The sequence below is a fragment of the Podarcis vaucheri genome (genome assembly GCF_965113315.1).
Source record: "Podarcis vaucheri genome assembly, chromosome: 10".
In the NCBI taxonomy this organism is placed as follows: Eukaryota; Metazoa; Chordata; class Lepidosauria; order Squamata; family Lacertidae; genus Podarcis; species Podarcis vaucheri.
Window position 1 is genome coordinate 63,183,523 of NC_138748.1, and position 27,103 is coordinate 63,210,625.

Sequence of the window (27,103 nt, forward strand, 5' to 3'; positions counted from 1 at the left end):
TCGCACATCTTTGTATTCAACTTTTACCCTAGATGCACATCTTCGTGAAGCAATTTTTCCTTACACAATACATTTTTGCACGCTGTTTTCACCAATCTGTGTATTTCTTTCAGCACACTTTACCCTAGTATATCCACTTTTGTGCATGTTACTTCCTCAGCAATTTGACTTCACCCTGGAGGCACACTCCATTGTCTGACATTTAAAGGAGAACGTACCCAATTCACTCTTTCCAGAACAATTCGCAACCAAAACACGTCCTTGGAAATTCAGTTTTCTGAATTTTGTTGTGCGGTTCCTCAGCCAAGTAATGTGCACCAAAAAAATAGATAGATTGTGGTAAAGTGTGCATTAAAATGTATATAACTAATGAAGATGACATCCAAAAATGTGTTGTGTTGGGGAAAGTCTGCTTTGTATTTTTATCATGGCCTTTTAGCCAAGAAGGCTTTCAGGGTGGCTTGCAAAAATCACTTCTGCAGGCTCACCTGCAGACACAGCACATGAGGAAAAAAGCAACAGGAGGGAGGAGGACAAAGCAAGCTCAAATTCATAAAGTTACACTTGCTTAATCCTACACTGATGTCATTGGTGGTTCTGGCTGCCCTAATTCCCCCTGCCCCAAGGACAATACAACAATATTTACTTTAAAAGGTGCCTACCCACCGATTTCCAAATGCCGTGAACCACAAATAGAGGGGCAGAAGTGACTTTGCAGGGATAGGTTTCGAGAAACAGGAACCATTGCTTTGGAAAGAATAAGGGCAGCTGAAGCTCATGAGATTCCTTCCCAGTCTCATTTCTGGGCATTCCACGTGCTGGGATGACCAAGGCCGGTTTTATCATCTTAGGGATGCTGAGCTCTGGGGCTGCATTTGGATTACTATCTCTGGCTGGGCACATGGGCTATATAAGACGACAGAAGCTGATCCACCAGGCACAGCGGGTGTGGAATGCGTCAGCAGAAAAATCATGGCGAGAGGAGCAAGGAGACGTAACTGTTTACCTGACCTGCTCCACGCGCCAGGCTTTGGGAGGGCGGTGGTTTAAATAATCTCACTTCATGATATCTGTGGATGTTAGCTGTGGTTAAGGGGCACTTGTGTTGTTTAGTTGTTTAGTCGTGTCCGACTCTTCGTGACCCCATGGACCAGAGCACGCCAGGCACTCCTGTCTTCCACTGCCTATCGCAGTTTGGTCAAACTCATGCTGGTAGCTTCGAGAACACTGTCCAACCATCTCGTCCTCTGTTGTCCCCTTCTCCTTGTGCCCTCCATCTTTCCCAACATCAGGGTCTTTTCCAGGGAGTCTTCTCTTCTCATGAGGTGGCCAAAGTATTGGAGCCTCAGCTTCAGGATCTGTCCTTCCAGCGAGCACTCAGGGCTGATTTCCTGAAGAATGGAGGGGTTTGATCTTCTTGCAGTCCATGGGACTCTCAAGAGTCTCCTCCAGCACCATAATTCAAAAGCATCAATTCTTTGGCGATCAGCCTTCTTGATGGTCCAGCTCTCATGTCCATACATCACTACTGGGAAAACCATAGCTTAAACTATATGGGAATTTGTTGGCAAGGTGATGTCTCTGCTTTTTAGGATGCTGTCTAGGTTTGTCATTGCACTATACTGGAAGGAAAGCAGCAGAGGTGGGCTGTTGGCCGTTGTGCTCTGCTTGTAAGCTTCCCAAAGGCATCTGGCTGGTCATTGTAGGGAACAGGATGCTGGGTTCAGGGACGACACTCCCCTTAAACAACTTGACACACTTCTCTCAAATTGCAGAACCGGGAGGAGTGGCGGATCGGTGCCTCCCAACCTTCCCAAGGCCACCCAGGGCCCGCTCACACCTTCCCTGCCACCACAATGCCACAGTCTAAGTTGGTAGCAGAGGGTGCCTGAGCTACTGTGAGGTTGCCATGTCTGCAAATATTGTTTAGATGGCCATAGCAAAGTGTCCAATGGTGCTGCTTTGGGGGTCTCCAAGGCCATTTCACCCCAGTGTCTCAGTCTGAGGAAGAATGCATGTTGCGCATGGAGATTTAGACACATGTTTCCTGGAGTGACTGCAATGGGGAGACAGACCTCCAAACAGGAAGTAAGTGCACTGATAGTAGGACTGCTCACATGTAACACACAGCCCCCAACTGCCCTGAAAATGCCAGGACCATCAGGAAACCAGGAAACTGGTGACCCAGAAACTACAACTAATCCAGAATGAGGCAGCTAGACTGGTGACTGGGAGCGGCCGCCGAGACCTTATAACACTGGTCTTGAAAGACCTACACTGGCTCTCAGTACGTTTCCGAGTACAATTCAAAGTGTTGGTGCTGACCTTAAAAGCCCTAAATGGTCCTGTATACCTAAAGGAGCGTCTCCGCCTCCATTGTTCTGTCCGGACACTGAGGTTCAGCGCCGAGGGCCTTCTGGCGGTTCCCTCACTGCGAGAAGCCAAGTTACAGGGAACCAGGCAGAGGGCCTTTTCGGTGGTGGCACCCACCCTGTGGAACACCCTCCCACCAGATGTCGAAGAGAAAAATAACTACCAAACTTTTAGAACACATCTGAAGGCAGCCCTGTTTAGGGAAGCTTTTAATGTTTAATAGGTTATTGTATTTTAGTGTTTTGTCGGAAGCCACCCAGAGTGGCTGGGGAAACCCAGCCAGATGGGTGGGGTATAAATAATAAATTATTATTATATCATTATACCCACCCTAAGCCATCGTGACTTCTCAGTATGTCATGCAGAGTCCCAGGTTCTGCAAGCAGGGGAAGGGCGGGGGAAGGAGAAGGCCTGAAACCTCGTGGTGGCACAGCAAGGCCCGTGGGGAGGAGAGGGCTGGGACGCCAGCTACTGCCACAGTTCTCCTCAGCTCCCCCAGCTGGTACTGCTCAACGCATCTGACAACAGCAATGGTGGCGGCGGCAGGAACAGCCTAAGGGGTCTGGCTCACATACGCACACAGGAGCCCTTCAATGGTCAGAGCTGCTGACCAGAGAGACTACGCTGCTGGTACCTTGTAAACATCTGGCATGGGTGCCTCCTCTGGTACCCAAGGTGGGCTGATGGAAGCCTCACGGTTTTATCATCTAAAGTTCCTGCGGATAACCAAGACGTTATGAGGAATGTTTGGGGGAGCTGGTCTGGAAGGGAGGAGGCTGAGAAGAGACGTGGAGGCCATCGTTGAGTGTCTTGGGGCAGTCACATGAAAGATGGCACGTGGGGCTACCTTTGAAGGTGACTCGGAAACTGCAATTAATCCAGAATTCAGCAGTTAGACTGGTGACTGGGAGTGGCCACATAATACCAGTCCTGAGAGATATGCATTGGCTCCCAGTACGTTTCCGAGCACAATTCAAAGTGTTGGTGCTGACCTTTAAAGCCCAAAATAGCCTCGGCCCGGTATACCTGAAGGAGCGTCTCCACCCCCATCATTCTTCCCAAACACTGAGGTCCAGTGTCGAGGGCCTTCTGACGGTTCCCTCATTGCGAGAAGTGAGATTATAGGGAACCAGACAGAGGGCCTTCTCAGTAGTGGCACCCACCCTGTGGAACGCCCTCCCACCAGATGTCAAGGAAATAAGCAGCTATCTTATTTTTAAAAGACATCTGAAGGCAGCCCTGTTTAGGGAAGTTTTTAATATTTAATGCTGTATTGTTTTTAACACTTGATTGGGAGCCGCACAGAGTGGCTGGGGAAACTCAGCCAGATGGGTGGGGTATAAATAATAAATTGTTGTTGTTGTTGTTGTTATTTTATCCTGCTCCAGAGGGCAGGACTCAAACCAATGGCTTCAAGTGACAAGGAGTTTCCTACTAAATATCAGGAAGAACTGTAAGTAAGAGTAAGACAGTAAGAGTTGTTCGAGAGTGGAACGGTCTCCCTCGGGAGGTTATGGACTCTCCTTCCTTTGAGGTTTTTAAGCAGAGGTTGGATGGCCACTTGTCATGGATGCTTTAGCTGAAATCCCTGCATTGCAGGGGGTTGGACCAGATGACTCTTGGGATCCCTACCAATTCTATAATTCTATGATTTGCCGGTACAGTATTGTTAAACGCGGGACGCAGGTGGCGCTGTGGGTAAAAGCCTCAGCGCCTAGGGCTTGCCGATCAAAAGGTTGGCGGTTCGAATCCCCGCAACAGGGTGTGCTCCCGTCGTTCGGTCCCAGCGCCTGCCAACCTAGCAGTTCGAAAGCACCCCCGGGTGCAAGTAGATAAATAGGGACCGCTTACTAGCAGGAAGGTAAACGGTGTTTCCGTGTGCGGCTCTGGCTCGCCAGATGCAGCTTCGTCACGCTGGCCACGTGACCCGGAAATGTCTCCGGACAGCGCTGGCCCCCGGCCTCTTGAGTGAGATGGGCGCACAACCCTAGAGTCTGGCAAGACTGGCCCATACGGGCAGGGGTTCCTTTACCTATTGTTAAATACGCCTCTTGGTATCAGCCACTGGGGCAGCTCACCAGCCCTGCCTTTTCCCCATAGTTCATTGGCAGTGTGAGGGGGGCACTGGTGTAGAATGGAATATCCATAATTCCATCTCAGGAACATTGGACTGTATGGTAACACTGAACAAGTACAGTGTGCCTTGGTTCTGGAACAGAATCCATTCCAGAAGTCCGTTCGACTTCCAAAAAACGTTCACAAACCGGAACGCTCACTTCTGGGTTTGCGGCGTTTGGGAGACAAAATGTTCAAGCCACAAGGCGTTCCAGAACCAAGGTAAGAATGTATAGAATCCACATAATTGAGCTGTACATGCATACTGTTATTCACACTCGATGCTCAGAGGGTGTGCAGGCTGTGAACCCTGTGTGCACAACAGCTGACCCATGCAGATAAACAAGTATACAATACTTTCACGCAAACACTTTCACATTTCTTCAGTGTAATGTGTGAACAAGCTTCCTTGTAAGGTATGGACCCCAACAGAACAGGGCCAACAGGGGTCAGAAGTGTTGTGAAGGGGTGCAGACAGAGACGGGAATGTTAAGGGGAAATATGCCTCTGTTTATGTGTGGAGGGACGGCGAGAGGAGAGCCTGGGGCTGCTTCCAGGTTACCTGTTTACTGACTGTCATCTTGATTTGTTTGCACGACGCTAGTGGGAAGGTTAGACGGTGCCAGCTGTTCACTGAGCATTCATTCTGATCTGTTTTGTGGGAAAGTGATATAATGTTACATCAAGCAATTGCTGCCCCACACTTTCCCCTGGCTCTGAGCCTTCTTGCCTTGGTGGTGGGTCAATGGTGAAGGGTCAGAGGGAGAAAAAGGTGAAGACTGGGACGAGGAGGTGATGGAAGCTGAAGAGGTAACTGGGCTTAGTGGTAACTGGGCTGAGAGTCTGTGGGAGAGACAAGTTCAGAATCAGAGGCAGAAGCTGAAGTAGGAGGGTGAGAAGTCAAGAGGCACAGAGGAGCCAGGCTTGGTGAAAAGTCACAGGTGTCTCCTGCTGCCAGCTTTCCTCCCCAGAAGAGGCATGAAGAGGGCAGAGGAGAGGTTGGCTGCACACAGGTGCAGTCTCTGATTGCTTGGGAAAACCTGGTGGGGAGGCAGTGGCGTTCAGCAACAGATTTTCATAGAGGTTGTTGTTGTTGTTTAGTCGTTTAGTTGTGTCTGACTCTTCATGACCCCATGGACCAGAGCATGCCAGGCACTCCTGTCTTCCACTGCCTCCCGCAGTTTGGTCAAGCTCATGCTGGTAGCTTCGAGAACACTGCCCAACCATCTCGTCCTCTGTCGTCCCCTTCTCCCTGTGCTCTCAATCTTTCCCAGCATCAGGGTCTTTTCCAGGGAGTCTTCTCTTCTCATGAGGTGCCAAAGTATTGGAGCCTCAGCTTCAGGATCTGTCCTTCCAGTGAGCACTCAGGGCTGATTTCCTTCAGAATGGAGAGGTTTGATCTTCTTGCAGTCCATAGAACTCTCATAGGAGTCTCTTCCAGCACCGTAATTCAAAAGCATCCATTCTTCAGCGATCAGCCTTCTTTATGGTCCAGCTTTCACTTCCATACATCACTACTGGGAATACCATAGCTTTAACTATACGGACCTTTGTTGGCAAGGTGATGTCTCTGCTTTTTAAGATGCTATCTAGGTTTGTCATTGCTTCATGGAGGTAGACCACTGGAAATGAGCTGCCCTGCTCATTAGGCCTGACACTCAGCCAAGTCTGTGGAGGTTATGTTTTCCTAACTTCATCTTTGAACTGTGTGATTACTGGCCGGTGTGTTCCTATGACAATTGCTTTGCTGAAGAACTGCATTGCCAAACTCACGAGTAGCGTGAATTTAAAAGATATCTGTGTTTTAGCTCACATATAGTTTCAGAATGTGCAAATTTGGTAGCTTTGACTTTTAAATGCAAATTGAATTGAATTTCTCCCCTGTCCCTACATGCTGTGCCCAAGTTTAAACTGATAAGTCACCCCCCAGGCAGACCTGGGCACATAATACATGGTTGTCTGGACTGGTTCTCCCAACATTGGCAAATGGAATCATCATTCCAACTCTGGAGGAAGGGATTGTTGTTGTTTAGTCGTTTAGTCATGTCCAACTCTTCGTGACCCCATGGACCAGAGCACGCCAGGCACTCCTGTCTTCCACTGCCTCCAGCAGTTTGGTCAGGCTCATGCTGGTAGCTTCGAGAACACTGTCCAACAATCTCGTCCTCTGTCGTCTCCTTCTCCTTCTGCCCTCCATCTTCCCCAACATCAGGGTCTTTTCCAGGGAGTCTTCTCTTCTCATGAGGTGGCCAAAGTATTCGAGCCTCAGCTTCAAGATCTGTCCTTCCAGTGAGCACTCAGGGCTGATTACCTTAAGAATGGATAGGTTTGATCTTCTTGCAGTCCATGGGACTCTCAAGAGTCTCCTCCAGCACCATACGTCAGTGCAAATAGGATGTGAAAGCAATAGTGTTAACAAAGGAAATCTGGCCAGATATAATTAGGACAATGTAAGTATAGTCTCACCCATAACAGGCCGCTTAGACCTGTGGGAGGTGAAGGTGAGGGCTACTCCTTTCAGAACATAAAACTATAGAATTGTAGAATTGGAAGGGACCCCGAGGGTCATCTAGTCCAACCCCCTGCAAGGCAGGGATCTCAGCTCAAGCAGCCATGACAGATGGCCATCCAACCAATATAAGCTTTGCTTCTCCTCTCACAGTTGGTGGCATCTACACCGTGATCCAAACGAAAGCCAAAATCACGCTGGACGAATGGGGGGAAAACTACTTCCTCATCGGCCCTTATTTTGAGCACAATGTGAAGACCCAGGTGGAAGTCTGCGAACCTCCCAACGGAGCCGTGAAAAAGGCAATGGAATCCATGAGAAGCAGCGGGTGCCAGGTAAACGGGATTTCGCTCCTTTTGTTTCCTGAGGCAACTAAGCTGACTCACTCGGAGATTAGCTGGTTCCACTAATGCTCTTGTCTTTCTGCCTGACATACTGGTCTCGGTCAAAGTCGATTCATTCCAGGTTATTTTTGAGAAAGGGACCCGTTTATCCAATTACACGTTTTAAGAGTGCATTTATCTGGAAGTCTGCTTAATGGGATTTCGGCCTTTGGCTTTCCAGTCCCCAAATAATGCAGTCAGATTTCTGTAGACACAATATGACCTTATCTATGCCTGGCTGGATAAGCATGTAATTCTATCTATCTATCTATCTATCTATCTATCTATCTATCTATCTATTGTTGTAAATAAAAATATGCCCTTTTCCCTTATGGGGTATCCAAGAGCCCATATAGAGTCCTTACATAGGTTCCCTATTGGTAGGAGAAAATAACAGAGGCCAACCAGAGAATATTGAGAAGCAAAGCAGCTAGTAAGCTTGATCTTTATTGATCTGTTGCAACAGGGTGCTCCCCTCACACGCAGGAGAGGAAGAGGACCCCTCAAAATTGCTGTGCAAGGGCTTATAAAGACTTTTGAAATTCCCATCCTCTAGATCAAGACCACCCTCAGAAACATTATGCATACATCACAGAAGGGGTGTAACCTAAGACCACCCCTCAGATACATCCCACCTACATCACAGAAATTTTAATATTGTTTTCCTCCTGTTGTTGTTTATCTCCTGTCTAGCAGGTTACTTGATTGGATTTCCTGGGGAGCCTGGCCATTCTTTTGTAGTGGTAAAATACTTATTTCCTGGGCCAGGTCACAGGCTCACACCTTATTCAAACAGACATATCCTTGAGACAGGATTTGTGAGGAAAGAGACAATGGGGAGGCTTTTCCAGGTTAACCTTGCAGAGAAAGGATTTGGTCAGTTTAGGAGTCAAAATGGTTCCAGGTTGGCTTTCCTGTGCTGATCTATGTATGTGCAGTTATGAACATTACCATATATCTAAGACCATAAAATTCCTATCACATTATCTATCATCTATCTATCTATCATCTATCTATCTATCTAGCTAGCTAGCTAGCTAGCTAGCTATCATCTATCTGTCATCTATCTATCAATCATATTATATGAAGCATAATGTATATTTATGTGTGTTAGTGTGCCAGACTGGGGCATGGGAGACCAGGGTTCAAATCCCCAAACTGAGCCACGAAGCTCACTGAGCTACCACCATGTTCACTAACTTGAGCTTTTCTCTGTTATCTACACTATCCCCCTGACAACTGCACACTTTCAGTGCCAAGTTAAACCCTACAGAGGCGCCTAGGCAGTTGAAATCTTTGGGGGGGGGGTGGCTTGCAAATTATCTCCTAATACATTTTGGATTTTAGGTAAAGGTAAAGGTACCCCTGACCGTCAGGTCCAGTCGTGGCCGACTCTGGGGTTGCGCGCTCATCTCGCTTTTCTGGCCGAGGGAGCCAGCGTACAGCTTCCAGGTCATGTGGCCAGCATGGCTAAGCCGCTTCTGGCGAACCAGAGCGGCGCACGGAAACGCCGTTTACCTTCCCGCCAGAGTGGTACCTATTTATCTACTTGCACTTGACGTGCTTTCAAACTGCTAGGTGTGCAGGAGCAGAGCTCAGCCCGTCTCGAGGATTCAAACCGCTGATCTTCCGATCGGCAAGTTCTAGGCTCAGTGGTTTAGACCACAGCTCCACCCGCGTCCCTATTTTGGATTTTACCAACCAATAATTTAAATCCACCAATTTTATTGCACAAGATCAAATCAATATTATTTTGAACTGTGGTTGCGGAGTCCCTAGAAACCATGGGTCCCATAGACTTGTGCCTACTCTGCCTATTTAATGGTAATCTGGCACTGCACACTTCTTTTTTATTTTATTTTTATGTGCCAACATGGTGGATTAACCCTAACATTTATTTCTCCCTTTTATCAGGTGTATTTTGGCAGGTGGCTGATAGAAGGGAGTCCGTATGTGGTGCTGTTCGATATAGGATCAGCGGCTTGGAATTTGGACAGGTGGAAAGGGGAGTTCTGGGACGCCAGCCAGATTGGAATTCCTTACCACGACCGAGAAGCGAATGATGTGCTTATCTTTGGGTCGCTAACTGCCTGGTTCTTCAAAGAGGTAGTGTGCTAAGGTTTGCACATTGCACCATGTACATCATATGCTAATAATAATAATAATAATAATAATAATAATAATAATAATAATAATAATGTTTTATTTATACCCCGTCCATCTGGCTGGGTTTCCCTAGCCACTCTGGGCGGCTTCCAACAAAATATTAAAATACAGTGGTCTGTTAAACATTAAAAGCTTCCCTAAACAGGGCTGCCTTCAGATGTCTTCTAAAAGTCTGGTAGTTGCTCTTCTCTTTGACATCTGGTGGGAGGGCGTTCCACAGGGCGGGTGCCACTACCGAGAAGGCCCTCTGCCTTGTTTCCTGTAACTTGGTTTCTCGCAGTGAGGGAACGGCCTGAAGGCTCTCGGAGCTGGACCTCAGTGTCTGGGCAGAATGATGGGGGTGGAGATGCTCCTTCATTCAGATTTGTAGTTGTTGGAGACATATGTCTCCGACAAAATGTCAGGCTTCAGACATATCTGGTGGTCATGCAAATATATATCAGCTTTTGGAGCCAATATTTCAACAGTATCAAAGAGGTTAACAGAGGAAACCATACCTTTCAAACCTGAAGCTCTGTTGCTGTGACGATTTTAACATTTAAAATAACTCAACCTATTTAGGGTTGCCATATTTCAAAGAGTGGAAAATCTGGACACAAAACTTGTTGAGCTTTTCTGAGCTTTTATTATGTGGGGGAGGGGGCAAAGTTCTTGAATGTGGTTTTTTGTAAAATCTCCAAAAAATATTGAGGTTTTAGAGCTATTTTTAAAGGAAATTTGGCAAAAAAAAACCCCACTTCCGACATGGGTTGCCATACACCCAGCTTTCCCCAGACATTTTTGCCAATCTTTGGAGATTCTGCCCAGATGCTAATTCCAATGGTCAAATCCTGGATATGTCTGGGAATTCCTGGACATATTGCAGCCAAGAATTATTTATTATGACACGGGTGATCATTCCCAGCCAGCATGAGCAAGGCATGATGGGTGTGGAAGTCCAACAACATCTGGTTAGGAACCAGACTATTTTTCTGAAGGTCTGTCTTCCCCCGGAGCAAAACAGCGTGGCAAGTAAGGCCGCAGTCTGAGGTCCTTCTACAGATTCTGCCACATTCAGAAGCAAGCTGGGCTCCTATGGCAAAAAGGCCCTTTTCATCTCAGGCAGCTGATTTTGGGTGTCATGAAAGGATAGCAAATAGTTTTAAAATATATTATTCTTGTATTGTTACTACCAAAGAGACGATTCTACAAATCTATGTACTAGTGCCTAAACTTAGTGTTGCATCCAACTAAGTTATACTCACGTTAGACCTAGTGAAATTCAGGAACCTAAGTTAGCCATGCCCATTCATTTTATTGGGTCTCCTCTAAGTATGTCTAGTATCTGATACAACCCCATTACTTTGAAGTGCAGTCGTACCTCGGAAGTCGAAAGCTTTGCAAGATGAACGTTTTAGCTCCCGAATGTTGCAAACCCAGAAGTGAGAGTTCCGGTTTGCAAATGTTCTTTGGAACCCAAATGTCCATCGCGGCTTCTGTGGCTTCTGATTGGCTGCAGGAGCTTCCTGCAGCCAATCAGAAGCCGCGCTTTGGTTCCTGATCGTTTTGGAAGTTGAACGGACTTCCAGAACGGATTCCGTTCGACTTCCGCAGTACTACTGTAATCACATAGCACTCCTTCAAGACTTTTTAATAAAACAGGTGTGCTTTTGAATGGCCTTCACTCTTTAAATATGGCTCAAATACCACTTTATTTTCTATCTCTTTCCAGCTCTCCGATCAGTTTGAAGACAAGCCCAACATCATTGCCCACTTTCATGAATGGCAAGCAGGGCCTGGGCTGATCCTCTGTAGATCCAGGAAGATCCCAGTTGCAACCATTTTCACAACTCATGCAACCTTGCTGGGAAGGTACCTGTGTGCAGCGAGTATAGATTTCTACAATCACCTGGACCAGGTAAGGAAGATATCATTGTCTTGCATTCCCTTCTGACCACAAGTTACTGTTGGTTTCGCCAGCTGTCTTAGGGTGGAAGTTACCTATCATGGGACCTAGAACAACACCCTCATAAGCCAAGGTTACATTATATTATTACTATGGCAAAGCAACATCCAAAACCTTAATTAATCGTATTATAAAATCTTCTATCCCTGTACCAAATTAGCATTAGCACTTCACATTGAATATTTTCCAAAGCTATGACTCAGTTCCAGGAACCACTCTATGGAATCTACTGTCTCTGCAATTTCCTTCCCCAAACTCTTTAGATTGTCAACTTGTATGTTAAAGTTCCAAATTTTGCATTTCCATTCCTCTCAAGTTGCTGGATAGTTTTTCTGCTGACTGCCTATCAATATTGAACATAGAATTGTATATATCATAGCAAAACAACGATAGGTAACTGTCCCATATGCCACAATTTATTTGGTAGGCAAAATAAAAAGCACATTTCTGTTATTTTTGTACTGCATCAGTAAATATTTTAATAGTTCCACAAACTCTTTTATATCTCCAACACTGGTTGACTTTCTCTGTGAAGACCAAACAGAAAGTCTCCTTTCTACTTTAAAGAGGGACAGCTTTACCATTATGCAAAGCGAAGCTGTTGCCCATCCAGTAGAGGGTTTTGAGTTTTTTTAGGAGTAGCAGAAAGGTTTTGGAGGACAGTGTGCCAAACTGCCTGCCTTGCACCCCCTAAGCTTGCTTTCTCCCATGTCAGATGGTGGAGTCTGCTACTCTGTCACAAGTATTGCAATAAGATTCATTTTTCCTTCGGCACATGAAATTGCAGAGGATGTCATTTTGTGCTTTGTCTATCTTGGATAGAAAACTCTGTTAGGATAGGAAAATCAGTTGCATCTGTACATCAGGAGCTGTCGTGGCAGTAGCACAGCTCTGGGGAAGACAATTCCAGGGCTTATTTCAAAGCAGGAGAGATTATGGGGTGCCAGAGGGGTTGTCAGCTCTCCCCTGCTCGGGTAAATAAAGGAAAAAAATTTATTCCCCCCCCCCCCAGGCGCGGGGCTGGGGAAGCTCGGGCTTTGGCAGCTTTGGCATCGCTCTGGGAGCTTGCGGGGCTGGAGGAGGGGAAAGCCTTCCGCCAGCCTTCTTCCGCTGTCCCCCGAGTTTGCGGGGCTGGCGACGGGGAGGAGCAGGCTTCTCCCCCCCCAGCCTTCTAGCCAAGTCGGGGGACAGCGGGAAAGGCGCGCCGCGCCTCTCCCGCTGTCCCCCGAGTTTGCGGGGCTGGCGATGGGGCTCTCCTGAAGCCTGGAGAGCAAGAGGGGTCGGTGCGCACCGACCCCTCTCGTTGTCCAGGCTTCAGCGAAAGCCTGCATTCGCCCCATAGGACGCACACACATTTCCCCCTCATTTTTGGAGGGGGGAAAGTGCATCCTATAGGGTGAAAAATACGGTATATACTGCTACTCATTGGTGTGAGGGTTACAGGGTAGATCACAATGAGTTACTGCACTTCAGAAAAATCACTGCCACCCCACTGATTGGGAATAGCTAATGGTCCAACGACATGCAACACAGAAACATGGCAGAATTTTGCATACCCAGGATGGGCTGATTTGAAGGATGTCAGAGGAGTGTTACATCTTAGAGGAACAGGTGTTTCTGATTCACATGAAGCTATAATTATTTATGCAGGTCATTTCCCTCTAACTCATCCTTCACCCACATTGTGCCCTCCAGATGTCTTGGGCCATAGGTGCCAACTCCCTGGGTGCCAAGTGCTCACAAAATTCCCCATGAAGGGGCTGGGCACCCACAAATTTCAGTACCGGGGCCATGCAAGCTGCGTGGCACCCACAGGCCCGGGCACCCACAGTCACAGGGCCATGCTGGCACTCCTGTCTTGGACTATAGTTCCCATCAGCCCTAGCCAACACAGCGCTGATGGGAGTTGTAGTCCCAAACATCTGGAAAGAATCAGATTGGAGAAGCCTGCACTGACTGTGATCTGATGCCACACAGCTTTGGAATATTCAGTCTGGAGAATGGGAAAGCCTCCAAGAATTCCAAATATTAAATGGCTTCTTAGTGATCAAGTCGAAAGTCCTTTAACTGCGGGGGGCTAATGGGATTCTACAGATCGTGGATGGCATCTACATGAACGGCTGACATTTAAAGGGTATTAATACAGGAAATGTTGCCAGTTTGATTCCCACCTCCCTCCTCATAGCTCTTCCACGGATACTTACAGCACAGTAAAGCTCTTTCCGACAAATGCTAACATTTCGTAAGAGATCAGCTGTCTTAATGAGGGCGTCTTTGGCTGTGAAAAGGTCACCGAGGCCCAAAAGCTCAAGGAAAGGGTGGGGGTGGGAGGGTGGAAGCAGAAGGCTTGATCTACCAAAACACTCGTGAAAAAAGACAATGCAGATGGGCAGGTGTGTAGGAGATTTCCTTACCGCTGCCTCTTGGTAAAAGACCATTAAGGTCAAGTGAGTGATTTGTCCATTGCTAAAAGACTCCTGGTCCCCAGGGCACGCTAGTTTGCTCTGACCTTTTTTTGGAGGGGAACAGACATTTCTCGAAAGGCTTCTTCTCGATTTCCCGCTTCTGAACTCCAGACGCGTCACTATGGGCCTCGCCGCTTGTCTTTTTAAAGACGGACTAGAAATCAGGGTGTTTGATTTGCTTAAACAAATGCATGTTTTCTCCATTTGCTCTCAGAAGGGGTCAACGGAGGCAAGCTAGGAAGGTGGTGGTAGCGATCGCCAGAGTATTTTAGTGGTGGGGAGGGAGGGTCGCAGGCCAAACACACTGAAAGCCTCACACATAAGAACAGTCCGCTGGATCAGGCCAATTTCCCATCTAGTCCAGTATCCTGTTCTCACAGTTGATCAACCAGATGTCGCAAAGGGATGCTGGATTCGAGCACCAGTAGGGTTGCCATATTCCAAAAAGTAAAAACCAGGACACCCTGAGAGTTATTGAGCTTCTTTTTAGGAAGACTCCAGAATGGTTGATCTTTTTTATTTTAGGAAAACCGGAAAGTTGTTGAGCTTTCTTTTATGAAAACACCAATATATATATATGCACTTTTTCAGTTTGCTTGCCTAAGATTCAAGACAAACTGGTATGCCCCGTGGAAGACCTTAAAGTCCACAAATAACAACACTTTGTAGGTCCCGAGCTTCAAGGGGATTAGAGTCGTTTCAGCTAGGGCCGGGGCCTTTTCAACACTGGCCCCGACATGGTGGAACGCTCTGTCACAAGAGACTAGGGCCCTGTGGGACTTGACATCTTTCCACGGGGTCTGCAAGACAGAGCTGTTCCGCCTGGCCTTTGGTTTGGACTCGGTCTGACCCTTATGTCTTCCCACCCCTTACGGTTTTGATTTATCAGCTATTTTAAAATGAGGCTGCATTTTAAATTGCATTTTAACCTGTATTTTAAATTGGGTTGTTTTTTTCCTCCCTCATTTCCCCCCCTATTATATTTTTACTGTGATTTTATTTTATTGGTGTTAGCCGCCCTGAGCCCGGCTCTGGCCGGGGAGGGCGGGGTATAAATAAAATTTATTATTCTTATTTATTATTTAACTGCCGCCTTCCAGGAATTCCCCCCTTGACATGACATCCGCCTTCAAATTCTGGTAATTTCTGGGAAAATTCAGACATATGGCATCCCTACAGCCCAGCAGCACTCTCCCCTTCCTGTGGCTGGTATTTAAAAGCAATGTTGCCTCCAGCTGTGGAGGCAAAACAGAGCCCCCATGGCTAATAGCCTTTGATAGCTCTCTTCTCCACGAATTTGTCTAATCATCTTTCAAAACCATCTAGGTTGGTGGTTATCACTGCCTCCTGTGGGAGAGTTCCATAGTTTAACCATGTGTTGCTTGAAGAAGTACAGTGGTACCTCAGATTAAGTACTTATTTGTTCCGGAGGTCCGTACTTAACCTGAAACTGTTCTTCACCTGAAGCACCACTTTAGCTAATGGGGCCTCCTGCTGCCCCGGCGCCGCCAGAGCTCTATTTCTGTTCTCATCCTGAAGCAAAGTTCTTAACCTGAAGCACTATTTCTGGGTTAGCGGAGTCTGTAACCTGAAGTGTATGTAACCTGAAGCGTATGTAACCTGAGGTACCACTGTACTTCAATTTATCTGACCTGGAACTTCCACCGCAAATCTATCAAATCTACTCCACATGATCAGTGAATGTGAGGATTCACACTGGAAACACCCCTGACCTTTGGGCAAGGAGCATGTTTCAATTTCTGGGAAGGGAGTTGAGAGATGACCTAACCTGGGGAGAAAAAAGCAAGGACCTGATGAAGAGAGCACAGCAGAGGTTATATTTTCTGAGAATCCTCCGGAAAAATAATCTCTCACAGGACCTGTTGATGGTATTTTACTATTGTACTGTTGAGAGTATATTAACTTATGGTCTGTGTGTGTGGTTTGGGAGCTGCACGGTCAGGGAAAAAACAATGCTGTCCAAGGTTGTAAAGACTGCGGAGAGAATAATTGGGTGCACTCTTCCCACCTTGGATCAAATCTATGCTTCCAGGTGCCATAAGAAAACTGCAGAGATAGTGCAGGATAGTGTGCACCCCAGAAATGATCTCTTTTAGCTTCTGCCTTCTGGAAGAAGGTACAGGGTTATAAAGACTAGGACTAGCCGTCTGAGAAACAGTTTCTATCCAAATGCAATTTTGGTTCTAAACGCAGTGTAAGGTAGTCTCTATGTGAGTATATTGTATTCAATTATGGGGTATCAGAGTTTTTAGGGGCTAACCATGCTGGGATAGTTGGGATAGCAGGCTTGTTGGTTTTCTGAACGTCTGATGTAGATTTTTTCAATTTCATTGTTCTGTACGGGACAATGACAATAATGATTATCGTATTGTATCGTATCGTATAAGGTCTGAACAAGGGGCACCTACCCACACATAGCTGCTTGTGCACAGGTGTCCTAAAGCCAGCGTTCTTCCACCTTGATTCCCCAGACGTTGCAGGACTACAACTCCCATCACCCACGACTCTTGGCTAAGATGGCAGAGGATGATGGGATTTGTAGCCCAGCAAGATCTGGGAGCCCAAGGTTGAAGGACACTGTCTAAGCAACTGGAGCCTTCTGTACCATTGAGGATCCTGTGACCATATGGAGCAGGCACACTCTTAGACCTATGACAAACATCCCTTTCAGACATTTGGACTTGACATACGCAGGTGACAGGCAGGCAGGGCCAGTGTCGCACTCAGAATCAAGGGAAAGGAGTCAACACACAAAGTGGTAATTCCCTCTCCTGCACACATTTCAATGTACTTAGTGGGAAAGGTCTAGAAGGGGCTAGATAGACTCATGTACAGGAGCTTCTCCTGGACTTTCCTGGTTCAGATTGCAGCGGGGGGTGACAACGTCAATAGAAAAGAGACAGTCACAGAACTGAGAAATTGCACAAAACAAATGAAATACCGCAATATTCACAGTTGAGTCCTCAACCTTTTATTACTGTGCTGTGCTTTCTTCACGTTGGGCTTTGTTTAAAACTTGCCATTTAGGTTCTCAAACCTTTTTTGTAAATTCGGTATTAGAAACTGTACTTTTGAGTCCTCAATCCTTTATTACTGTGTTTTGCTTTACCTAGGTCGAGCTAGGATTATAATACTTCAGAATTTTGAGGGGTTGTACCTCTTTTTTTGAATTTTGGTCATTTAAAGTTTATGATTTTTTCTATTTCCTTCTGAGGAAACTGAATAGTTCAGTGAAACGAGGTTTGTAGCCGGCATCCCGTTAAGGCTTTGTTCAATTTTAGGTTTTTCTAATTTTTTTCCTTAAGCTTTTTGGTTTTTATTATTTAGTTTATTTCCACAAGATAATATTTCTAGTCGATTACTTCTCGTTTCGGGGGTGACAATGTGGCTGAATTCAGACAGCCCCTCTGGCTGAACTTGACAAAGACCTTTCTCGTCCACCAAGCATTTTGAGGAATCTTTCTGCTTTTATGATACAGTGGTACCTCGGGTTAAGTACTTAATTTGTTCCGGAGGTCCGTACTTAACCTGAAACTGTTCTTAACCTGAAGCACCACTTTAGCCGGAGCACGATTTCTGTTCTCATCCTGAAGCAAAGTTCTTAACCTGAAGCACTATTTCTGGGTTAGCAGAGTCTGTAACCTGAGGCGTATGTAACCTGAAGCGTATGTAACCCGAGGTACCGCTGTAAATGCATTCTTTTTAAAGAGTTCATGTGTGGCATTTTTTGCAAGTTAGTCAATTAAGCAGCATATAGATATCTGCAATAAAAATATATATCAGTGTTGGGAGCAACTCTCTAGGCAGGCTGAGGGTGCTGCATTCATTTTTTATTTTTCTAAAGAGAGGGCTTTTAAAAGCATCCCTAGAATTGTTCCTTAGCACAGCTCAGGGGGTCTAGTAATTGGATCATAAGCCTTTCACTTCTAGGTCAGCAGTTCAGAGCTGTTAAAGACCTAAAGCCCATTAGAGGTTGAGAGAGCTATTTAGTGGCATATGTTGGATTGCTCCACTTCTTTTTCGCTGCCCCGCCCCCTGCGACCAAGAGTGAAGATTTGTGGCTCTTCCAAAAGACAACTGACTAAGGAGGAGCTTGTAGGAGGAATGTGGAAAGCGAGCAGCGAATGATTAGACAGTGTCTGCCCACCTGCGTTGCTGTTAGCCAGTACAGTGGTACCTCTGGTTATGAACTTAATTCGTTCGGGAGGTCCGTTCTTAAGCTGAAACCGTTCTTATCCTGAGGTGCGCTTTCGCTAATGGGACCTCCCGATGTGTGCACACTTCCAGCGCGCAATTTTCGTTCTCATCCTGGGGCAAAGCTCACAACCAGGAGCAGCTACTTCAGGGTTGGCAGAGCTTGTAACCTGAAGCGTTCGTAACCAGAAGCGTTCGTAACCAGAGGTACCACTGTACTGCGTAACAGAGGCCTGGAATAAACAATGAGGGGGGAAATGTCCTGCTTATCTGCTTCCCAGAGCATTTTGCTGGCTGCTATTGCTCAGAGAATGAAATAATAATAATAATAATAAATTATTTATTATTATTTATTATTTATACCCCGTCCATCTGGCTGGGTTTCCCCAGCCACTCTGGGCGGCTTCCAACAAAATATTAAAATACAATAGTCTATTAAACATTAAAAGCTTCCCTAAACAGGGCTGCCTTCAGATGTCTTCTAAAAGTCTGGTACAGTGGTACCTCGGGTTAAGTACTTAATTCGTTCTGGAGGTCCGTTCTTACTGATAAGTTTAAGGCATGTGGAGGTCCATTCTTAAACTGAAACTGTTCTTAACCTGAAGCACCACTTTAGCTAATGAGGCCTCCTGCTGCTGCCGCACTGCCGGAGCATGATTTCTGTTCTCATCCTGAAGCAAAGTTCTTAACCCGAGGTTTAGTGGAGTCTGTAACCTGAAGTGTATGTAACCTGAAGCATATGTAACCCGAGGTACCACTGTGGTTGTTCTTCTCTTTGACATCTGGTGGGAGGGCGTTCCACAGGGCGGGTGCCACTACCGAGAAGGCCCTCTGCCTGGTTCCCTGTAACTTGGCTTCTCGCAGCGAGGGAACCACCAGAAGGCCCTTGGGGTCCAGTGGCGTAGCGTGGGGGGTGCAGGGGGGCCCGGCCGCACTGGGTGCAACATCTGGGGGTTAGGGTTAGGGGGTGCAAATCCACGGGTTAGGGGGCGCAAATTACTTGCCTTCCCCCGGGGTGCTGACAACCCACGCTACGCCACTGTTGGGGTCGACAAACATTTCCGCTTGTGGGCCGGATCACACGCACACCGCTCTTTCCCCGCTGGCTTTTGGAGCAATGGCAGGGGAAGAGGAGGCATCTGTGGCTTCCTATAGGAGCTTCCTGCAGCCAATAGGAAGCTGTGGCTGCGTCCCGGAAGTCATTCCCCACACAGAGCAACTGGTGTAGCACGCCAGTTTAGCTCTGCACGGGGACTGACTGAGCAGGCAGCAAGGGCCAGGGGCCAGTTTCATGACACCCTCAGTCCGTATCCGGCCCGCAGGCTGTAGTTTGCTGACCCCTGAAATAGATGGACCTTTCATATTATTGACAGGATACGGTTGCCATGTTTCAAAAAGTGAAAATCCAGACACAAAACACAAAGTTGTTGAGCTTTATATAGTTTTGCCCAAAATTGTTAAGGTTACTCCCCCCCCAAAAAAAGTCTCTTTTAAAAAGGAAGAGGTTTTCAGCTGTTTTTAATTAAATTCACCCCCCAAAAAATTGGACACTGTTTACGGGGGCAGAATACCGGCTATGTCCAGGAAATTTCAGACATATGGCAATCCTATGACAGGCGGACTCAGGCCTGTGGCAGGTCTTGAACCAGCAATCTGAGCTGGGAGTTTAAGGCTGTATACTTCCAACCATCTCTGGCCAAAGGATAGCGCTGCAAGGAGACTTAACCACTCTGTAAACCCTCTTTCACCAATAGTCTAGGTCGAGTCAGATCCTCCTTCCTCCCTCATATAAATGTTCCTCACTTGGTTTGAGAAACCAGGAGAGTGGTGGCTGATAAGCCAATGAACCACTTTGTCTTCCCTGCAAAAGAGTTGGTCTCTGACATATTTTTTTACATGTAGAGTAGCTGTCGTTTAGGCACAGCAGAATTTGCCTCCTGTCATCTAGATCGACTGATGGCTCCTTTGCCTGTTCTTCACTTTAGGGGGGAACGTGATCATGTCAGAGATGATCAACTGGCCCTTCAGCGCCGGCTCAAGCCGTCTGTGTTAATAGTTAGTAGTCAGAGAGGGAAAGCGCACAGCCAACCTAGAGATAAAAATGAGTGACAGAATTGTCACAATATGGCAGGACATTGCTGCAGGCGGTGTTCGAAACTCCCATTGTTGTAGACTCATTTTGTGACAGGGAATTGCTTGATTTCATAAAATTTATGCACCCCTTCCTTGATTGTAAAACAACAACAACACCTCAAAGAGGTTTACAGAAAGATAAAACAATAAAATGGAGAGAGAGAAATCACAACCATATTTTAAAACATACAAAAAATACTAGAACAGATTAAAATCACCTTAACTTTCTAAGCATCTGGTTAGGCCTGTTTAAACACAAATGTTTTTAGCAGGCGCCGAAGGGAAGACGCCTGTTTAATTTCAATAGGCAGGGGGTTCCAAAGGGCAGGGTACAGTGGTACCTCAGGTTAAGAACTTAATTCGTTTTGGAGGTCCGTTCTTAACCTGAAACCGTTCTTAACCTGAGGTACCACTTTAGCTAATGGGGCCTCCCGCTGCACGATTTCTGTTCTCATCCTGAAGCAAAGTTGTTAACCCAAGGTACTATTGCTGGGTTAGCAGAGTCTGTAACCTGAAGCGTCTGTAACCTGAAGCATTTGTAACCCGAGGTACCACTGTCTTATGTAGCACCTGCAGTAGTAATACAATGATGTTTACATTCATTGTAAGTTGCCTAGCCACTGCCTGGTGTTAGGTGATATAACAACAACAACAACTCCCAAGAGCGTGAAGGACAGGAGTACTCAGTATAGTCACAGGCTGGAATCAAGCGATGGAGTGAGTCATCAGAAAAGTCTAACCCAGGGGTCGGCCAGGTTTATCTTGCCTGGGCCGGATCGGTCCTGTGGAGCCACTATTTACTGTTGGATGTGGTTCTCCTAAAAGTCCCAAGGAAGAACTAGCCAGCAAAGAGGATCTGCACCTCATTCGCAGATCTGAGAGAGTCACAAAGGGAATACCACCCAAGAGGAGTCTGCTAACTCAACTGTTGCATGTATAGCTGTAGTTAACAACTCAAACCAGATTCAAGGTTTGTCCACGGCAGAGACAAAGCCACTCCTGGAGGTTGCAGGGCGCAACACAATTCTCCCTAACCAAGGTAGACCAGAAGCTCTAGTTCCTTGGAAGACAGGTAACCAGCGGTTTGAACTGGTGGATCCAGTTGCAGGTAGTTCCAAAGATGGAGCTGGGACAACAGGGGTTTGTTATGTGTATAACAACTGTTTGTTTTTCTCTCTTGATGCTGCCCTTGTTTACGCAGCTAGTGTTACCTCAAATGGGGGAGGATGTTGGGATTGGTGTTCCCACCAGCTGCGAGGAAGCAGCACATTGTTGACATCATGTGATGTCTCTGAGCATGAGACAGGAAGTCGCAGCCAGTTCCCAGTGTAACTGGAGAAGTACTTTCACTTCTGAGGTAGAAGTTGGGAGTCGAGCCGTAGCTGCTCAGGAGAGCAGACACGCTTGTAATAGCTCCATGTACAGTCTTAATAAAGTACAGTGGTGCCTCGCAAGACGAAATTAATTCGTTCCGCAAGTTTTTTCTTCTTGCGAGTTTTTCGTCTTGCGAAGCACAGTTTCCCATAGGAATGCATTGAAAATCAATCAATGCGTTCCTATGGAAACCGCCTTCAGACCAGGTCCGGGGACAGTCTGTCCCCCGACCTCTTCTGAAGGCTGGGGGGGGGGACAAGGGCTTTTCTTCCCACCGCCAGCCTTCAGAAGGTTGTTCTGAAGGCTGGCGGTGGGAAGAAAAGCCCTTCTCCCCACCTCCCACCCCGCAAGCTCCGGGGACAGGAGCGCTTTGCTGCCGACCGCCAGCATTTTAAAAGAGGTCCCCGGAGATTTCCCTATGGGCTTTCTTCTTGCGAAGCAAGCCCATAGGGAAATTCGTCTTGCGGAACAACTCAAAAACGGAAAACTCTTTCGTCTTGCGAGTTTTTCGTTTTGCGAGGCGTTCGTCTTGCGAGGCACCACTGTAGTGTGTTAGACTACGGACTGTCTTTTTCTTCTGTCATGGCATGCCAGAAGCCGAGTGTGCTCCTCTCAGGAGGGAGGGGTCGCTTATTACCGGTCTCTCTGGACTGAGGGAGGATTCCAGCCAGAGAGTGACCACCGGAGAGAGGCCCCGATGTCTGGGGAAGGTGGCACCCTTCCTGGAGGTGTTTTTCCAACACACACGAGCGCGTGAGCACGCGCCACCGCGATTTCCGGCACCATGGAAGCAAGTTCCCATGCTGCACTGCGCTGGTTTAGCGCAGCGCGTGAGTGGACAACTCAGTTTGGGGGCAGCTCGTGGGCCAGTCAAATGACCTCTGTGGGCTGTTTCCGGCCCATGGGCCTTAGGTTGGTGACCCCTGGTCTACCCTGTTGTACTGTCTCATCAGATAAATTCCAATCAACCTGTCCTTCAACTCACCATAAGGCTATTAGAACCCGAGACTCTTGGACAAGGCTGCCAAGAGGGAGACAATGAGATTTCTCTCACAACCTTGCAGAGCGAGGTCAAAGGCTAGACATCATGTATGGCCTTGGCAAAGGGTCATGGCTGGAATTCATAGGGGAGGCAAATAATGGGAGGAGAAGGAATTGTCTGGTCTATAAATGGAGAGCTGTCTTCTACGGATAAATAGGATTATAATGGTGCGCCTTGATGCCTAAGTCTGCTCAGAAGAAGCAACTGGCCCCCAGGATTAGGGGTGATTGATAAATTCGATTTCTGTTAATTCCAGCGTGAACTGACCTGGTCTGCACCTCCTGTGCTAACGGGCAGGTCGGAACCTGCCGCCTTCACACTACTATGGATTTTGTGGTGCCATTGTGGGCTCAAAAGGCAAAGCAAAGTGCATTGGGACACATATTTTAGGATGGAACATGTTTAGAACTGTGTACAGTGGTACCTCAGATTACATACACTTCAGGTTACATATGCTTCAGGTTACACACTCAGCTAACCAAGAAATAGTTCCTCGGATTAAGAACTTTGCTTCAGGGTGAGAACATAAATCGTGCTCCGGCGGCGCAGCAGCAGCAGGAAGCCCCGCTAGCTAAAGTGGTGCTTCAGGTTAAGAACAGTTTCAGGTTAAGAACGGACCTCCAGAATGAATTAAGTTCTTAACCCAAGGCACCACTGTATACAGAGAAAATGAAATGTGCATTTTCTGATAAAATACCGATCCATCCCTAACAAAACATGAGCCTTTTTGTGTGGCCTTGGGAATTGTGTTAATGGTCTTTGCTTGCCTGGTGGAGAGAGAGAGAGAGAGAGAGAGAGAGAGATTTAACACCACAAAGGTAAGACTCCTGTCCATTGCTCTTTCTACACCCCCCCCCATATTGCCTCTAGATGGTTGCCCATGTTGCAATGCAGGAGTCTGAAAAAGGTCCCCCACCCTGATTTTTTTTTTATTATGATTTTTTTTAAATGAGAATATTTCAACTGAACAAAATAAAATAGAAACAGAAAGGGGGGGAGAAAGGGGGAAAGGTATATTAAAGGTAAAGGGACCCCTGACCATTAGGTACAGTCATGGCTGACTCTGGGGTTGCGGCGCTCATCTCGTTTTACTGGCCAAGGGAGCCGGCGTACAGCTTCCGGGTCATGTGGCCAGCATGACTAAGCCGCTTCTGGCGAACCAGAGCAGCGCACGGAAACACCGTTTACCTTCCCGCTGGAGCGATACCTATTTATCTACTTGCACTTTGACGTGCTTTCGAACTGCTAGGTTGGCAGGAGCAGGGACCGAGCAACGGGAGCCCACCCCATCGCGGGGATTTGAACCGCCAACCTTCTGATTGGCAAGTGCTAGGCTCTGTGGTTTAACCCACAGCGCCACCCGCATCCCTATAAGGTATATTATATCACTGTATATGCCAAGAACTACAATTCCACATATGCTTGTCTAGTATATAGGTATATAAATGTTATTAAATGCATTCCAAATATCACTATACTTGTCCATACAGCGTCTATGTCTGCAACCAATCCATTCATAAGTTGCGAGTGTTGCCATATCTGCAATCCATTGACTAAAGGGAGCCATAGGTTTATCTTTCCAGTGCATCAATATAAGTTTTTTGGCCATAGCAGGGGCACAAAAGAATCCCATTTACGTTGTCCAGTTGTCAGATTCCATACAGTAGGTACGTATTTCAAAAGAATATTTTGAAAATGTCAACTATTTCCACACAGTCATGTTTATACAAACTGATACTTTCGCCCAAAATGTAGCAAGTGAAGCGTTTCCTGCTTGGCAGGGGGTTGGACTCGATGGCCCTTGTGGTCTATTCCAACTCTATGATTCTATGATTCTATTCTAAGCACGTTATAAAAACAGGAGTTTCAAAAAAGCATTATCCTTATTACCCCACCACCCCTGATTTAATCAACTGTCTGTAATTTTAAAATTGCTTCCCTGGGTGGGTGGGGGGGAGCTTACATAGATTTTGCATCAGATGTCACATGGCACTGGAGAAATTGAAGATCCTCTCCATTCTCAATCTTCAAGCTGGCTATTAATGTCCTGGATAGGAGAGTTGTGGTCTGGAACGTCTCCCTGACCTTGACTTTGAGGGAACCACCCATGGTCTCCCAGCCACAAAGGATCACTTAAGACTAAGAGGATTGCAATTCAACTGTAATCATTGACACCTTATTAGAGTTAAGAATTGGTTAACATTGTGGAGATTTGGCTTTTGCGGGTGGAAAACGGGTGATGACCATTTGAACTCTTAATCGAGTGCTCCGACATCTCTGTTGGGGTTCCACCATGCCCTGACACTTCCCTTTCCCCTTTGAACTTTCTGTGTCAACGCGATAGACTTGCCCAAGCACTTGTTGACCTCATTTCTAAGATACCCTTTAGATGTTGGATGACTTGGTGAATGAGAATTCGTCCAGAAAGCTCACATATTGGAGGTCAGGCATACCATCTCAGCTAGAGGCACAGCTTCTGGTTCAGAGATTTTCCTTTAAATGTGACCCCCCCAAAAAAACAACAACAACACCCCACCACTCTGGCTGAATAACTTGCCTGGACACTTAGGCTGTTTGTGGAGGTACGCCCACCATCTGACAAAACGTGTTCTCCCTAGCAGAGAGCACGTGTTGCCTTGGGGGATACAAGCCACCCCAGTGTTGCTGGGTGGATTTGCGGAGTGACCCAGGCAGTGAATTGGTTAATTGGGTCGCTGGGGAGAATTGCTTGTTGCCAATTTTGAAGGAGGGGTCAGAGGTTTTAAATATTGGACGCCCAACTTTGGGCGTCCTCTTGGCTGCTTGCACCGGATCACCCGCCCACCCTCCCTGTATTGGGGAGGTTGTTCGCTTGACCTCGCTATGCCTGTCATGGGGTCATCTGCTTTGAGGCAGGGGCCTGGTAGGAATTTTGTCCATTTGGCTGATTGGCTGGTGCCATTTGGTTTTTGCCTACTGCGTAGCAAATTGTCACAACTTGTAAGGTTGGCGGTTAGGCATTGGTTCAAATTGGTGCCTACCCCTCCAATGGTAGTGTAGAAAGGGAATTCCATTAAAGGAATCCAGGGGCTTGCCATTCTTTTCATCCTTGTCCCTGGCATCGGACTTGGGCCGTGCAAGCCACCAGGAGCATGAGGGTGAGAAGTGAGGGACTGAGGCCCAGCTTCATTTTCTCCCAAAATTGTTTCCCTCACTGGCTTCCGCTGGAATCTGGAAGTCAGTTCTGTCCCTGGGCAAGGACAGATAGTCAGAACCAATGCCTAAGCAACCACTCACTTGTGTGTATTTAAATAAAGTTGTGGCCAAAATTGTGCCAAAAACCCAAACCAAAATTGATGTGATGTGTGAATTATTGGGGGTAGCATGGGGACCTCGACATGCAAGTAATTCTTGTTCTCCTTTTTGCTGTCCAACAGTTTGACATAGATAAAGAAGCCGGCGAGAGGCAGATATATCACCGGTACTGTATGGAACGGGCCTCTGTGCATTGTGCCCACGTCTTCACCACAGTCTCTCAGATAACGGCCATAGAAGCAGAGCACATGCTGAAGAGAACAGCTGGTAAGATCAGGGCATCCTGATCAAATTTGCAGATGACACCAAACTGGGAGGGGTGGCTAACACCCCAGAGGACAGGATCACACTTCAAAACGACCTTGACAGATTAGAGAACTGGGCAAAAACAAACAAGATGAATTTTAACAGGGAGAAATGTAAAGTATTGCACTTGGGCAAAAAAAATGAGAGGCACAAATACAAGATGGGGGACACCTGGCTTGAGAGCAGTACATGTGAAAAGGATCTAGGAGTCTTGGTTGACCACAAACTTGACATGAGCCAACAGTGTGACGCGGCAGCTAAAAAAGCCAATGCAATTCTGGGCTGGATCAATAGGAGTATAGCATCTAGATCAAGGGAAGTAATAGTGCCACTGTATTCTGCTCTGGTCAGACCTCACCTGGAGTACTGTGTCCGGTTCTGGGCGGCACCACAGTTCAAGAAGGACACTGACAAACTGGAACGTGTCCAGAGGAGGGCAACCAAAATGGTCAAAGGCCTGGAAACGATGCCTTATGAGGAACGGCTAAGGGAGCTGGGCATGTTTAGCCTGGAGAAGAGGAGGTTAAGGGGTGATATGATAGCCATGTTCAAATATATAAAAGGATGTCACATAGAGGAGGGAGAAAGGTTGTTTTCTGCTGCTCCAGAGAAGCGGACACGGAGCAATGGCTCCAAACTACAAGAAAGAAGATTCCACCTAAACATTAGGAAGAACTTCCTGACAGTAAGAGCTGTTCGACAGTGGAATTTGCTGCCAAGGAGTGTGGTGGAGTCTCCTACTTTGGAGGTCTTTAAGTAGAGGCTTGACAACCATATGTCAGG

At 46.9% G+C, this 27,103-nt stretch overlaps 1 protein-coding gene across 2 annotated transcripts in view; it reads left to right on the forward strand.

Moving 5' to 3' along the window:
• GYS2 (glycogen synthase 2) overlaps nucleotides 1–27,103 on the forward strand; it is a 184,238-nt gene that overhangs the window by 4,671 nt on the left and 152,464 nt on the right. For both annotated transcript variants that reach the window (XM_082238899.1, XM_082238900.1), the window contains 4 exons: nucleotides 7,151–7,332; nucleotides 9,295–9,486; nucleotides 11,258–11,443; nucleotides 26,137–26,281. In XM_082238899.1, the coding sequence (XP_082095025.1) occupies nucleotides 7,151–7,332; nucleotides 9,295–9,486; nucleotides 11,258–11,443; nucleotides 26,137–26,281 (705 nt within the window). The remainder of the gene's footprint in view (nucleotides 1–7,150; nucleotides 7,333–9,294; nucleotides 9,487–11,257; nucleotides 11,444–26,136; nucleotides 26,282–27,103) is intronic.